General features: G+C 38.7%; 1 protein-coding gene across 1 annotated transcript; it reads right to left on the bottom strand.

The window, feature by feature from the left end:
- Positions 1-6766: 6766 nt before the first annotated feature.
- eif2b2 (eukaryotic translation initiation factor 2B, subunit 2 beta) lies at positions 6767-10861 on the bottom strand. Its single transcript, XM_038287518.1, has 8 exons — positions 10690-10861; positions 10198-10318; positions 7822-7973; positions 7572-7735; positions 7399-7494; positions 7183-7320; positions 7035-7101; positions 6767-6961 (listed from the first exon to the last, which is right to left on the bottom strand). Exons 1-8 carry the CDS (start codon positions 10859-10861, stop codon positions 6804-6806), a joined length of 1068 nt encoding a protein of 355 aa, XP_038143446.1. The 3' UTR covers positions 6767-6803.
- Between the last annotated feature and the right edge of the window lie 6179 nt (positions 10862-17040).

Raw genomic sequence — 17040 nt, 5'->3', positions numbered from 1 at the left:
TAGTTTAAATTAATTTTTTTATGAGTGCAGACACGTTTTATTGAATATGTCTCTCCAAAACAAATATTTTCAGAGAATTTCCCTACTGATGCATTCTTAAAATCTGCCAAATTTTGTGAAAGGTAGACACAAAGAAATGCTTTACATAAATATATGTACATCTGGTGGGTCCTGATCAAGATGATTCATACAGTAAACTGTTTAAGACAAGAATTGACATCGGTTGTGATTTATCTAAATCTGACAGCTCTTAGACTTAGACAAACTTTATTTTAATTTTAAATACACAAAGTCTATATAAAATGAAATTTTGATGCCTACAGCTTTTAAACTGTGAATGAGCAGCTTTGCAGTGAAATGAACATTTCCATTTATAAAGTACAGCAGTGATCAAAATGTGACCAGTGCAGGAGAAGAAGAAAACCAGTTTAAAGACGTGGTTCAAAAGGCATTGATATGGAAGTTTCAGAGCAGTGCAAAATAATTAAATGAATATGGTGCAAAATGCAGTAGAACACTGAGTTGAGTTTCATTTAAAGGGATTAGGAAATTTGCAATGTTTTGCAAATATTATGTTTGCAAGGGTGATGCAGAGTCTCCATTTGTCACTTGATTAGAGTTTAAACAGTTCAACTGACTTATGCAGCGCAGAAAAAACTGTTGCAGAACCTGCTGGTCCTACAGCGAATGCTGCAAAGCCTTTTCCCAGAGGGCAGCAGGGAGAACAGTACATGGTGGGGGAGTGAGGGGTCGCTGATGACGTTATGGATTCTGGACACACAGCGCTGGGATGAAATGTCTGTAATGGAGGGAAGAGGAGCCCTGATGATCCTCTCTGCTGTTCTCACCACTCTTTTCACCTTCTTCCAGTCTGAGGCGATGCAGCCTCCACCCCACACAGTGAGACAGCTGGTCAGAACGCTCTCTATGGTGCTTCTGTAGAAGGTGGTGAGGATGGGTGGGGGCAGGTGGGCTCTACTCATCCTCTGCAGGAAGAACAAGCACTTCTGTGCCCTTTTGACCAGTGAGCTCTGTAATCTCTTTCAGAATTACTTTTCCGCAGCCTGACACATCTATTTATCATTTAGATCTAAAATATAGAACAGCTAAAAGATTTCAGAAGTCTAAGATTATTGTAGAAAGTGAAAAGTTTACTTATGGTATCAGGAAATGAAAAGACATGAATGAAAACACTGGTTCAAGAGAGGATCTGATAAATCTTTTGGTTTATTCTTTAATAAAACCTTATAGCTGAGGACATGGCAGCGTGTTGTCCTTTGGCTGAAGGCTTATTGAAAGAAAGACAGAAATTAGAACCGGTTCATTTGTAAAGTTTCTGTTCTAAATACTTTTTCAGACCCACAGGCTACTTACCTTGTTAATCAGTCAATATGAACTCAGTAGTTTTATAAACAAAAAAATAAACTGTTGTTTTTAAATAAAAAATTACTGGAGGCAATAATTAACAACTTCTACACAATCAAATTGTTTTAGAGATGGGAATTTAAAAACAAAGTCAGTTTTTAAAGTCACAAAGTTTTAAATACATAAAGGCATTTCAGAGCAATAAAAGTTGACTATGTGCAGTTACCTCTCCCACCTCTAGGTGTCCCTCTCCTGTCTCTCCTTGTATCTCCTCCTCTTTCCAGGTGATGCTCCTGTCAGAGCAGCTGCTCCTCGCCGGGTGTGGTGGCTCTCACCTGTAATCCAAGCTACTGGGAGGCTGAGGCTGGAGGATTGTTTGAGCTCAGGAGCTCTGAGCTGCAGTGGCCTATGTTGAGCAGGGGTCCACACTAAGTTCAGTATAGATATGGTGATCCTGGGGGAGCCTAGGACCACCAGGTCATCTAAGGAGGGGTGAACCGGCCCAGGTCGGAAACGGAGCAGGTCAAATCCCCCGTACTGCCCAGTAGTGGGATCGCCTCTGTGAATAGATGCTGTAGTTCAGCCTGAGCAACACAGTGAGACCCAGTCTTTTTATACTCATCACTACAATACTGCCACACCTACAGTTACATTGGAACAAAACACAGCTGCTGTATTACTTATTTTAGCTTCTTTTTTCATCAAAAACCTTCAAACAGCAGCTGTGAAATTTGTCCAACACCGCCTCCTACTGGAGGTCAGCTGATACTACATAAAGCTCTGATGACCAGATGATAAAAACATTTCAGTAAAACAATAATCAGTCTCATAAGTGATCAATAGAAGATCATTATACCTGTGAGGGAAATATATTCTCTGGTCATTTTCCTTAAGTCATTCTCTAGGACTGTGACAGACCCTAGATATCAGCTCTCTGTTTATTCTGAGTATTTTTCAAAATTAAGTCAAAACCTTTCCAAAGTATAGCTACACCTCGGTGTGACTTTAGTTTAAATTAATTTTTTTATGAGTGCAGACACGTTTTATTGAATATGTCTCTCCAAAACACAAATTTTCAGAGAATTTCCCTACTGATGCATTCTTAAAATCTGCCAAATTTTGTGAAAGGTAGACACATAGAAATGCTTTACATAAATATATGTACATCTGGTGGGTCCTGATCAAGATGATTCATACAGTAAACTGTTTAAGACAAGAATTGACATCGGTTGTGATTTATCTAAATCTGACAGCTCTTAGACTTAGACAAACTTTATTTTAATTTTAAATACACAAAGTCTATATAAAATGAAATTTTGATGCCTACAGCTTTTAAACTGTGAATGAGCAGCTTTGCAGTAAAATGAACATTTCCATTTATAAAGTACAGCAGTGATCAAAATGTGACCAGTGCAGGAGAAGAAGAAAACCAGTTTAAAGACGTGGTTCAAAAGGCATTGATATGGAAGTTTCAGAGCAGTGCAAAATAATTAAATAAATATGGTGCAAAATGCAGTAGAACACTGAGGTGAGTTTCATTTAAAGGGATTAAGAAATTCGCCATGCTTTGCAAATATTATGTTTACAAGCATGATGCAGAGTCTCCATTTGTGACTTGATTAGTTTCAACAGTTCAACAGTCTAATGGCAGCGGAAAAAACTGTTGCAGAACCTGCTGGTCCTACAGCGAATGCTGCAAAGCCTTTTCCCAGAGGGCAGCAGAGAGAACAGTACATGGTGGGGGAGTGAGGGGTCGCTGATGATGTTATGGATTCTGGACACACAGCGCTGGGATGAAATGTCTGTAATGGAGGGAAGAGGAGCCCTGATGATCCTCTCTGCTGTTCTCACCACTCTTTTCACCTTCTTCCAGTCTGAGGCGATGCAGCCTCCACCCCACACAGTGAGACAGCTGGTCAGAACGCTCTCTATGGTGCTTCTGTAGAAGGTGGTGAGGATGGGTGGGGGCAGGTGGGATCTACTCATCCTCTACAGGAAGAACAAGCACTTCTGTGCCCTTTTGACCAGTGAGCTCTGTAATCTCTTTCAGAATTACTTTTCCGCAGCCTGACACATCTATTTATCATTTAGATCTAAAATATAGAACAGCTAAAAGATTTCAGAAGTCTAAGATTATTGTAGAAAGTGAAAAGTTTACTTATGGTATCAGGAAATGAAAAGACATGAATGAAAACACTGGTTCAAGAGAGGATCTGATAAATCTTTTGGTTTATTCTTTAATAAAACCTTATAGCTGAGGACATGGCAGCGTGTTGTCCTTTGGCTGAAGGCTTATTGAAAGAAAGACAGAAATTAGAACCGGTTCATTTGTAAAGTTTCTGTTCTAAATACTTTTTCAGACCCACAGGCTACTTACCTTGTTAATCAGTCAATATGAACTCAGTAGTTTTATAAACAAAAAAAATAAACTGTTGTTTTTTAAATAGAAAAATTACTGGAGGCAATAATGAACAACTTCTACACAAACAAATTGTTTTATAGATGGGAATTTAAAAACAAAGTCAGTTTTTAAAGTCACAAAGTTTTAAATACATAAAGGCATTTCAGAGCAATAAAAGTTGACTATGTGCAGTTACCTCTCCCACCTCTAGGTGTCCCTCTCCTGTCTCTCCTGCTATCTCCTCCTTTTTCCAGGTGATGTTCCTGTCAGAGCAGCTGCTCCTCGCCGGGTGTGGTGGCTCTCACCTGTAATCCAAGCTACTGGGAGGCTGAGGCTGGAGGATTGTTTGAGCTCAGGAGCTCTGAGCTGCAGTGGCCTATGTTGAGCAGGGGTCCACACTAAGTTCAGTATACAGGTGCTGGTCATAAAATTAGAATATCATGAAAAAGTAGATTGATTTCAGTAATTCCATTTAAAAAGTGAAACTTGTATATTATATTCATACATTACATACAAACTCATATATTTCAGATGTTTATTTTGTTTAATTTTGATGATTACAAATGACAACAAATGAAAATCTCAAATTCATCATATCAGAAAATTAGAATATTACTGAAGACCAATAAAAACAAAGGATTTATAGAAATGTTGGCCAACTGAAAAGTATGAACATGAAAAGTATGAGCATGTACAGCACTCAGTATTTAGTTGGGCCTCCTTTGGCCTGTATTACTGCAGCAATGCGGCGTGGCATGGAGTCTATCAGTCTGTGGCACTGCTCAGGTGTTATGATAGCCCAGGTTGCTCTAATAGTGGCTTTTAGCTCTTCTGAATTGTTGGGTCTGGTGTATTGCATCTTCTTCTTCACAATACCCCATAGATTTTCTATGGGGTTAAGGTCAGGAGAGTTTGCTGGCCAATTAAGAACAGGGATACCATGGTCCTTCAACCAGGTACTGGTAGCTTTGGCACTGTGTGCAGGTGCCAAGTCCTGTTGGAAAATGAAATCTGCATCTCCAAAAAGTTGGTCAGCTGCAGGAAGCATGAAGTGCTCTAAAACTTCCTGGTATGTGGCTGCGTTGACCCTGGACCTCAGAAAACACAATGGACCAACACCAGCAGATGACATGGCACCCCAAACCATCACTGACTGTGGAAACTTTACACTGGACTTCAAGCAACGTGGATGAAGTGCCTCTCTTCTTTTCCTCCAGACTCTGGGACCTTGATTTCCAAAGGAAATGCAAAATTTACTTTCATCAGAGAACATGACTTTGGACCACTCACCAGCAGTCCAGTCCTGTTTCTCTTTAGACGCTTCTGACGCTGTCTGTGGTTCAAGAGTGGCTTGACACAAGGAATGCGACAGCAGAAACCCATGTCTTTCATACGTCTGTGTGTGGTGGTTCTTGAAGCACTCACTCCAGCTGCAGTCCACTCTTTGTGAATCTCCCCCACATTTTTGAATGGGTTTTGTTTCACAATCCTCTCCAGGGTGCGGTTATCTCTCTTGCTTGTACACTTTTTTCGACCACATCTTTTCCTTCCCTTCGCCTCTCTATTAATGTGCTTGGACACTGAGCTCTGTGAACAGCCAGCCTCTTTAGCGATGACCTTTTGTGTCTTGCCCTCCTTGTGCAAGGTGTCGATGGTCGTCTTTTGGACAACTGTCAAGTCAGCAGTCTTCCCCATGATTGTGTAGCCTATAGAACTAGACTGAAAGACCATTTAAAGGCTTTTGCAGGTGGTTTGAGTTAATTAGCTGATTAGAGTGTGGTACCAGGGGCCATCAATTTTGAACCTTTTCACAATATTCTAATTTTCTGATATGATGAATTTGAGATTTTCATTTGTTGTCATTTGTAATCATCAAAATTAAACAAAATAAACATCTGAAATATATGAGTTTGTATGTAATGTATGAATATAATATACAAGTTTCACTTTTTAAATGGAATTACTGAAATCAATCTACTTTTTCATGATATTCTAATTTTATGACCAGCACCTGTAGATATGGTGATCCTGGGGGAGCCTAGGACCACCAGGTCATCTAAGGAGGGGTGAACTGGCCCAGGTCAGACCCAGTCTTTTTATACTCATCACTACAATACTGCCACACCTACAGTTACATTGGAACAAAACACAGCTGCTGTATTACTTATTTTAGCTTCTTTTTTCATCAAAAACCTTCAAACAGCAGCTGTGAAATTTGTCCAACACCGCCTTCTACTGGAGGTCAGCTGATACTACATCAAGCTCTGATGACCAGATGATAAAAACGATTTCAGTAAAACAATAATCAGTCTCAAAAGTGATTGATAGATCATAATTATTGTCTCAGTTCGTGAAACGGTTTGTGAGGATTTGTTTTACTTTTTAGATGTAAAAATTTATTTACTTTACTATTAATTTACTGTAGATTTCCTTTTAAGTGTATCCTTGTTCGGATTCAGATTTTATCTCTCTAAACTTTATCTTACTTTTTTAAACCTTTATATCCAATATACTCCATTTATGGTTTTTCTTTTGCAATATTTAAATTTCCCAACTATGGCACAATAAAGGATATTTCTGCTTTAAAAATCTTTTGACTGATTGAGAGAAATCAGGAGAACTATAGTTCCAACTTTTAGCAGTTTTTCAAAATACAGTGATGGGGCCTGGGGGTTTAAAATAGATTCATATTTCCTCCTTTTTACCCCCTTACAAATGAATGAAACTTTCTTCAACTGACTGTCTTCAGAAATCAGGATACCCTAAGTAAACATCTGATTAATATTTTCCATTATAAGTTAATCAGAAATGAATCCCCATCTAGTCTTTAAGTGCTGGTTATCTATATTTATGCTGAATTAACACAATCTAAACTGGAGCCACTTTAGCTACTTTCTTCCACATGAAGAGGAGATCATCAAATAGAAACTAATATTTTTTTCAAGCAGCAAAGAGTTTATACGCAAAGACCATTCCCAAAAGTAAACCAAGCACTGCAGACACAGCTTAAATCATCTTTATTGATCAGTTACTGGGATTAAAGCTCATGGTCCTCTGGGTGGTACAGTTCACTCATCAGTCGGTAGATATATGATGGTGCATGTCCTCCAATGTTAGAAATGAAGAGTGTTATGAGCTCCGGAGGGACGTAGTCAAACACGGGACAATGCGCATTGACCTTCGAGAGGATCTCACCTGAAACACATTCAATGACCACAGCTGACAAACTGTTCTAACAAATAAACATTATGCATGCAAAGAGGTGTACCTTCAGTAAAAGGGAGGACTTCATGTGGGGAGACAAATTTATGAAAAGTGTCCTCCTCGTTCGGGAACTACGGAAAGAAAACATTTACTGTTTCTTATCTTTGTTTAAGAAATACCTGAGAAATAGATGAAGTACTTTATTATTGTACCTGAGGCGACAGCTTGAACATGGGGGCACAGACAATAAGAGGTGTTGAGTGATGCTTGGCTGCTAAGGCGAGAGTGTGCGTCCCGTTAACGGCTCTCAAACCCCCGTTTGCAAGAACCGTCTGAGTTCCAATGATGACCTGACAAACATAAAAATTTAAACTTAGTTGCTGATCATCCCCCTGATCACAGCATGAGTTTTCTGTGAAGACAAATACCTTATTGACCCGAGACATGACCGCAAATATCGCTGCGTCTGCAATCACTGTCGTCTCTATGCCGGCTTTGGATAAGTTGGTAGCCATTTCATGTCCCTGTGGATGCATTAAGTTTCTCATGAACTTTCTCCTAAAATTTAGTTTTCAAGTTCATTTTAATCCACTTCAGATACCTGACAGAACGGAGCACACTCTGCTACGATGACATGAAACTTGCGTTTCCGTGCGGCATCTCTAAGGAAAGCCTCCACTGTGCGAGAGCGCCCGATGGTCATGATAACCTCGTTGGAGTGGATGTGCTCCAGAGCCTGCATGGAGATGTTGTCTGTTGTTCCCTCTGGAAATTAAAACGACAGAAACAGTTCTTTAAACTTACAGACCAAATCAAAAATATTTTCCTGTTTGCAGCGCAAACCATCTTACCCAGCTCAGTGAGGAGCTCGTTGATGGCCTCTATGACGTTGGCTTTGAGGGGAGCAAAATGCTGCCTGAAGTTCTCCTCACTGAGTCCTCCAGAGGTCAGCAGCTTATGGAGGGACTCCTGCTGGTCTGCCTCCTCACTGCTACCTCGAGACCTGGGGAGAAAACCTCAACAGTTAAATATTAATAAAAAAAACAACATCAGGTCAAAATGTTTGACTCTGTGCACCATAAATGTATTTATCCTAAAGGTATAGTGGAGGATTTTTGAAAAATCCCGCCCTCTTCACCCTGTACCTCTTCTGAGAGAGAACACCTATTAAATGCATCTGAGAGGTTGTAATTTTGATGGGACAGAATCCATTAGCAACTCTTGAAAATGGGAAAGACAGGAGTGAGTGATGCAGGTTCATGTAGATCGACAAAGATCTGGAAATGGTTACAAAAAAATCCTAAAAATTAAACAAAATAAAAATTAAACATGCCTAAATCTACAATCAAAGCAACAGGAAGTATAGGCAATTAAGGGTGGATAAGGAGTCAGGTATGTCTTGTGCTGTCAAAAAGTTAGAATAGGAAGAGAGGTAGAAAATTAGAATAATTCCTAACTTTCTATACATTCCAATCCAATCAAATTTTAATGTGTTAAAAAAATAGTGGAGTATTTTCGCACATTTGTTAAATGACATGCCCTCTTCACTTTAAAAAGAAACACAAATGAACAATCCTGTACCCACGCCTGATAGGCAACGCCTATTAAACACGTTCGAGAGCATGCATGAGCCAATTTTTCCTTTTGCACACTCGGTTTACAATTTTCTGTTTGTGTCGCTCGTACAAACTTACTTTCCAAAAGAAGATTTGCTATTTTTCCACTATGTCAGACTCACCACCGGGGAAAATAGGGATGAGCATGTAGGACGGCCTTATGTAAAAATATCACCGAAATGATTGACAATTAGGAGGACCACTTATTTTGATGATCCACCCAGAAAAAAGAAAATCCTCCACTATACCTTTAATTTCCAAAGACTTGACTGGATGCATTATTTTCAGCCGTGACTAAAGGGTTGTCAGACTAGGGCTGGGCGATAATTCAATAACGATATATATCAATCGATAGACGTGTGGCGCAATAGAAAAAAAGAGAGTCGATAAAAGTTCGATAAAGAAACGCAGTTTTCCTTCCTTCTCATTGTAGCCTAGCATGTAGGTTTATCCTAGTCACTACTTCCTCCCAACCAATCGCAACCAAGTCAATTTATTTATTTGTTATATTTATTTTGGTCACTTTTCTGGTCACTTTAGTTTATTCTTTGTCAGTATTTAATAACATAACTCAGGTCTCTTAAGTTATTTTTCTTTAAAACAATTCTGTTATGGTTAAAAAAGTTGGTTAAATAAAGATTTAATTCGAAGTCTGTGTTTGTGTTCTTTATTAAAATTAAATCATTTAGCAATATCATAAAATGTCCAGGCAGAGCTGCACATAAAATAGTTTCAAATCTTTTCAATAATTATCGATATCGATCAATATGCATTTTTTTTGTATCGATAAGCTTTTTTCCTATATCGCCCAGCCCTATGTCAGACATAACTGGTTTACTTTTAGCATCTTCGTTAATGTAATGTGCTGATCCTGGTTTATGTCAGTTACAGTTAACCATGTAAAATTATCTTTCAATCAGTACGGATATTTTGTTTCATTATCTTTTTTTATTGTATATTTTGATTCTAATGATTCATTCAGGATTTAAAAATGTTTGTTTTTATGTTTAATCATCTTGTTTGAATACACCAAGTGATTAAAAATGTCAAAATAAACTATATCAAAACAGCATCTATTAAACTCTAAAGACATGAAGTGAAGATAAGCCTAAATGGGAAAAAATTCAGACAGAGGTACAAAATGTGCGGGTTGCAGATCAGCAAAAATAAATTAAAAATCACAGAACTGAGTTTATTCTCTGCATGTTTTCCCTGAGCATGCGTGGGTTCTCTCCGGGTACTCCGGCTTCCTCCCACAGTCCAAAAACATGACGGTTAGTTGACTTCTCTAAATTCTCCTTAGGTGTGAGTGTGTGAGTGAATGGTTGTTTGTCCTGTTTGTCTCTGTGTTGCCCTGCGATGGACTGGCGACCTGTCCAGGGTGTACCCCGCCTCTCGCCTGTAGACAGCTGGAGATAGGCACCAGCACCCCTCGCGGCCCCACTCGGTACAAGCATGTCAGATACTGGATGCATGGATGGAGTTTACTCTCTTTTCGACTTTGTTTGGAAATATAAGGTTAAACTAATTGCATGTTTTCCAAACACATTATTATGTTTATTTTTTTCCATTCCCAGTCCATGGATGAGGTACCAGTCAGTCTCTCCTCACCTTGCATACTCCTCTCTAATGATCTTCAGGACCCTCCTGATCATGTTGCCCACTGTGGTCTCTGAAGGCTGGGCAGCGGTCATTCTCCTCCCTTCTTTCCGGATTATCTCCATCAGATCACCTAAAACAAGTGGTCCAATGTTAATAATAGAATTACAGGGTGTAGACCTGTTTCTTTTAATTACATTTCCATCATAAGCGGCGCTGACACAGAATGCGGACAGACTGCCCCTTCATATTTAATGATTATCACTTTTCAGAATGTAGAAATGTTAATTATTAGATATAACAATAATACAATACTCAAATGTTACTCAATTTAATGAACACAAACAAGAAACCATGATGTAGCTTGACACATTTCGATGACTGAAATTATGGTACAACAGATGTGTCAGATGTTCATACATAACAAAACTATGACCATTTATATGATAATTTAGCTTTCCGTAGGTTCGTCCTAAGCTGCCGTTTAATTAGATATAAAAGAACCTGCGCTGCTCCAACGAGCCTGAGCTGTAATTTTGCGGAGCAGTGCGGTTGTTTCTCGGGCAGTTTCCGCCGAACCACGCAGAGGTCCTGCCCCGCTGCCTCCGCGCTTCAGGTCAGACAGAAAGGCTTCAACCCGCTCCGTCAGGTCCGTCTCCTTATCTGGGCCCGGCATGGTTTTATTTCTGATACAGAAGAGACGTTAGGAAATACAACAGCAAGTTTCTGCTGTGAAATATGATCCGGAAGTACTTGTGAAGAACATCCGGTGTTGCATCAAAAAAAAAAAAAAAAAAAAAACAGGAAAGATTTGGTGGCGCCATCTTGGGGCGGTCAACAATTCCGCTTAAGTAATGTGTTCAGCAGGCACGTAATCAATTCGAATCAACTTTAACTTGCTGAGTATTGAACTTATTTTCACGGTTTTGTGTTTTTTTATCTGAAAAAAAACAAATGGTTCAGTGTATTTAAATATTAATAGTGGGGTTAGAAGTAATAGAATATTCAGATACGATGTATGTATGTTGCAATGTTACATGTTTATCTATTTTTTTATTAATACATACAGAAACATATGTATACAGGTATGCACAAATATACATACACATATCTCTCACTCTATGCATATATATATATATATATATATATATATATATATATATATATATATATATATATATATATATATATATATATATATATATACATCTTACTATGCTGTAAAATACGGTAAAAATGGCCACAGCCTTATATTGATTATCTATTGTTCAGAGGCACAGTATTTATATTATATTATTTTTACTGTTTTTTGTTTTTTTTACATTAGTCAGTTGTGGTTGTTTTAAGTGCTTTTCCACTTATTCTATTATTTTTATGCACTTTTTAAGGTCCACATATGTGTGACCACTCTTACTGCTTTAACAGCCTAATTTACCCATTGTGAGACAATAAAGGGAGTTAATTTTATAATAATAATAATTTAACTGTATTGATCTCACATTGGAGAAACTTAACTCTGCATCCCCTTGGGGAGCGGTGGGCTGCCATTGTGCTGCGCAGTGTGGGGTTAAGGGTCTTGGTAGGAGAGCCAGAGAGGAAGTCTGTAGGCGTGTGACTAACTAGGAACCTCAGGATTCCAAGCTCTATGCCCTGACCACTAGGCTGCCATTCCCTTTAATAAAAAAAAATCATGTAGTGTATATACAGGTGCTGGTCATAAAATTAGAATATCATGAAAAAGTAGATTGATTTCAGTAATTCCATTTAAAAAGTGAAACTTGTATATTATATTCATACATTACATACAAACTCATATATTTCAGATGTTTATTTTGTTTAATTTTGATGATTACAAATGACAACAAATGAAAATCTCAAATTCATCATATCAGAAAATTAGAACATTGTGAAAAGGTTCAAAATTGATGGCCCCTGGTACCACACTCTAATCAGCTAATTAACTCAAACCACCTGCAAAAGCCTTTAAATGGTCTTTCAGTCTAGTTCTATAGGCTACACAATCATGGGGAAGACTGCTGACTTGACAGTTGTCCAAAAGACGACCATCGACACCTTGCACAAGGAGGGCAAGACACAAAAGGTCATCGCTAAAGAGGCTGGCTGTTCACAGAGCTCAGTGTCCAAGCACATTAATAGAGAGGCGAAGGGAAGGAAAAGATGTGGTCGAAAAAAGTGTACAAGCAAGAGAGATAACCGCACCCTGGAGAGGATTGTGAAACAAAACCCATTCAAAAATGTGGGGGAGATTCACAAAGAGTGGACTGCAGCTGGAGTGAGTGCTTCAAGAACCACCACACACAGACGTATGAAAGACATGGGTTTCTGCTGTCGCATTCCTTGTGTCAAGCCACTCTTGAACCACAGACAGCGTCAGAAGCGTCTAAAGAGAAACAGGACTGGACTGCTGGTGAGTGGTCCAAAGTCATGTTCTCTGATGAAAGTAAATTTTGCATTTCCTTTGGAAATCAAGGTCCCAGAGTCTGGAGGAAAAGAAGAGAGGCACTTCATCCACGTTGCTTGAAGTCCAGTGTAAAGTTTCCACAGTCAGTGATGGTTTGGGGTGCCATGTCATCTGCTGGTGTTGGTCCATTGTGTTTTCTGAGGTCCAGGGTCAACGCAGCCACATACCAGGAAGTTTTAGAGCACTTCATGCTTCCTGCAGCTGACCAACTTTTTGGAGATGCAGATTTCATTTTCCAACAGGACTTGGCACCTGCACACAGTGCCAAAGCTACCAGTACCTGGTTGAAGGACCATGGTATCCCTGTTCTTAATTGGCCAGCAAACTCTCCTGACCTTAACCCCATAGAAAATCTATGGGGTATTGTGAAGAAGAAGATGCAATACACCAGACCCAACAATTCAGAAGAGCTAAAAGCCACTATTAGAGCAACCTGGGCTATCATAACACCTGAGCAGTGCCACAGACTGATCGACTCCATGCCACGCCGCATTGCTGCAGTAATACAGGCCAAAGGAGGCCCAACTAAATACTGAGTGCTGTACATGCTCATACTTTTCATGTTCATACTTTTCAGTTGGCCAACATTTCTATAAATCCTTTGTTTTTATTGGTCTTCAGTAATATTCTAATTTTCTGATATGATGAATTTGAGATTTTCATTTGTTGTCATTTGTAATCATCAAAATTAAACAAAATAAACATCTGAAATATATGAGTTTGTATGTAATGTATGAATATAATATACAAGTTTCACTTTTTAAATGGAATTACTGAAATCAATCTACTTTTTCATGATATTCTAATTTTATGACCAGCACCTGTATATGTTTCTGTTTCATAAACTAAACTTCAGAAGAAAAAAAACTAAATCAAGTGCTTATAAAGACTTTCTCTGAGTCTTGTGGCATCAGCCATCTTCTACTGTTGGAGCATTGGCTTATCTGTAGCTGAGAGAAAGCAGCTGGATAAGCTGATCAGGAAGGACACCTCTGTGATTGGATGCCCTCTGGACTCAGTGCAGGAGGTGCGAAATAAAAGGATCCAAACTAATTTAACATCTGTTGGATAATGTTTCCCCACCCCATGTATGAAGCTGTTGCAGAGCTGGAGAGCTCTTTCGGTGACAGACTGCTGCTCCCTAAATGCACCAGGGAGAGTTATCACAGATCCTTCCTCCCAGCAGCTGTAAGACTATAACCCTGTTCCCAACAACCTCAATAAGTTCTTGCATTCATGCTGATTTTGGACAGTTTCTACCTTTGTTAAATGGAGGCGGAAGTTCAATTGAAGAAACTAATTCCTTACCTGCCTCCCACACAGGCCAATAAGCTTTGAACCACATCTCTACGAAAGCCAACCAGCATCCAGAGTTCATCTTAAAAGGGTCTCCAAAGGCACATCTTTGTGTGCTACCCAAGCACAATTACTGGTTGCGCTATGCCTGACTTTTTATTCAGATGACCCCAATTCAACCCCCCATCTCCAGCATCATAGCTAAAGCTTTATCAGTGTGTCATTCCTCCCGGACCCTTACTGCCTTCCCTGTTTCATCTCAATCGGTCCAGCAGAAGACCATCATGTTGAGCCTGTTTCTGCCAGAGGTTACTTCCCAAAGGGGAGTTTTTCCTCTCCACTGTTGCTTCATGCTTGCTCAGCGTGGACAGGTTCATGCAAGCATCTTTCAGGTCCCCTAATGAAGCACTATGAGCTCATGCAGTCCTCTTGATCTCTCCATACAGCAGTCATGGACTGACCAACTTCATCTATCTCTACTCCACCACAGTTTCAGGCCTGGGGGGAAACATCCCTATTTTTTACTCCTGTTTATGCATATCAAAGCAAAATTCAGCGCTAATGTTTCTCGCTGAGGTTGAGCACCAAAGACTAAAGTAATTGTATCAATAAAATTCTTCTGTCTTTTCTTTTTGTGTGAGTCTTTCAGATTGAAATAACTTGCTGCTGTCATTTTTCATATCTCAGATATTGCTATTTTCAAATATCCGTTACTGTAAAAATGTCTATAGCTGTATATTGGTTATTTATTCTCCAGGTACACAGTTTTTTTTATATTGTTAAAATAACTTGCAGTACAGTATATTTATTGTTTATGTTCTAACTCTTCACTATTATGGTATTCTTATACATTTTTCTAAGGTCCACATTTGTTCTATAATCTTTTTGCTGCTCTTAATTCTATAATTTCCCCATTGTAGGACAACAAATGGATTTTATATTCTGTTCTATTCTAAATGAGCAATTAATGAACAAATTTGATCATTTAAGTATTTTGTCACTAAGGATTTTATCTCTCTTACCAAAACGATTGACATCTCCAGATCATCAATTTCGTGTTGAAAATCAAGGGGATTACCTTTTTATGAAGCATTTAAAATAACGCAGCTACTTTTTGGCAACCAAAAGCAATTAAAGCATGACAAGTTGATGTTACTAGAATGAAAAGTAATTTTAAAAAACTTTTTTTAAGACCTGCAAAAAACAAAACATCAATCTTATGAAAAACCTTTGGGATAAATTTAGAGCATAAATCATATTACAGATGCTTACATCTTCCAGACAAGTTCCGCCAAATCTTGTAGATGTCCTTCCCACTAAGGCTGATTAATTAATTGCATTTGCAATCTAATTGCAATTTGGAAAAATGCATTTTTCCAAATGCAAATAGATTTAACAAGGGTAAGACATTACATTCCTCCCTCCAGGCTTTTATGTGACAGTAATACGATTAAAGTGGGTATTGAACATAGAAGTACAATACCCACTAGTAGAAGTAAGAACTTGTTTGTGAGAGATTTTTTTCCAGCATGTTATTGTCATTACACTGACACAGGTACAGAGCAACAGAGCATTTAACCCAACCCTGTGGGGAGCAGTGTGCAGCACCCAGGGTGCAGTGTGGGGTTAAGGGTCTTTGCTCAAGGACCCACAGTGGCAGTCCATGGGAGTGGGGCTTGAACCTTAGGATTGAAAGCACAATGCCCCAACCACTAGACTGCCACTCCCCTTCTGTTTTTTTTTTTGTTGTTGTTTGTTTGTTTTTTTTTTTTTGTTTGTTTTTTTGTTTTTTATTGATTAAGAGTAAAGGCCTGCATTACTGGACTCTGGACAAGAAGGCTTTTAAGGTAATGAAAAACTAAAAACCTGTAGTAAAACATCGACATGCTTGCGCTTAGTGCAAAGGATTATTGCAATAAAATCACAATAGTGGTTGAAAATAATCGCAATTTTGATATTTGGCAAAATCGTTCAGCTCTAATTCCCACACACAAAAAAGTTGAACATGGTCCTAGCTGCAGACACCATTAAGAGTTGATTGTTATTACCAATCATGTGAGCGTAAAGGCAAACCAGTGAAAATACACTCTGCTTATTACTTAACTGACTTTAGTTTGTTGAGTTGTTTGAGTTTTCTTTATTTTCATGATTATGAAAGTTTAAGATTCACACTTAAGGCAACAAAATATGAATTAATTATTAATACATGAGAAATTATATACTTAACAAAAAAGTGTGAAACAACTGAAAATATGTCTTATTTTCTAGGTTCTGCAAAGTAGCCACCTTTGGCTTTGATTACTGCTTCGCAAGCACTTGGCATTCTCTGGATGAACTTCAAGAGTTAGCAACCTGAAATGGTTTTCACTTCACTGGTGTCCCCTGTTAGGTTTAATATAGTGGGATTTCTTGCCTTATAAATGGGGTTGGGACCATCAGTTCGCACCTCCATCAATTTTCTGTAACGGTTATTCAAAGCGGGGTCACGAGGGGTACTGGTGCCTATCTCCAGCCATCTATGAGCGTGCGGCGGGGTAAACCCTGGACAGGTCGCCAGTCCATCGCAGGGCAACACATAGACACACAGAGACAAAAAAACCATTCACACACACTCACACCTAAGGACAATTTAGAGAAGCCAATTAACCTAACAGTTATGATTTTGAACTGTGGGAAGAAGCCGGAGAACCCAGAGAGAACCTATATACAGGTGCTGGTCATAAAATTAGAATATCATGAAAAAGTAGATTGATTTCAGTAATTCCATTTAAAAAGTGAAACTTGTATATTATATTCATACATTACATACAAACTCATATATTTCAGATGTTTATTTTGTTTAAATTTGATGATTACAAATGACAACAAATGAAAATCTCAAATTCATCATATCAGAAAGTTAGAATATTGTGAAAAGGTTCAAAATTGATGGCCCCTGGTGCCACACTCTAATCAGCTAATTAACTCAAACCACCTGCAAAAGCCTTTAAATGGTCTTTCAGTCTAGTTCTATAGGCTACACAATCATGGGGAAGACTGCTGACTTGACAGTTGTCCAAAAGACGACCATCGACACC

The sequence above is a fragment of the Cyprinodon tularosa genome, unplaced genomic scaffold (genome assembly GCF_016077235.1).
Source record: "Cyprinodon tularosa strain WSP-4 unplaced genomic scaffold, ASM1607723v1 ctg24, whole genome shotgun sequence".
Lineage (NCBI taxonomy): Eukaryota > Metazoa > Chordata > Actinopteri > Cyprinodontiformes > Cyprinodontidae > Cyprinodon > Cyprinodon tularosa.
Note: the sequence above shows the minus strand (reverse complement) of the source record. Positions and strands in the feature narration are given on the sequence as shown.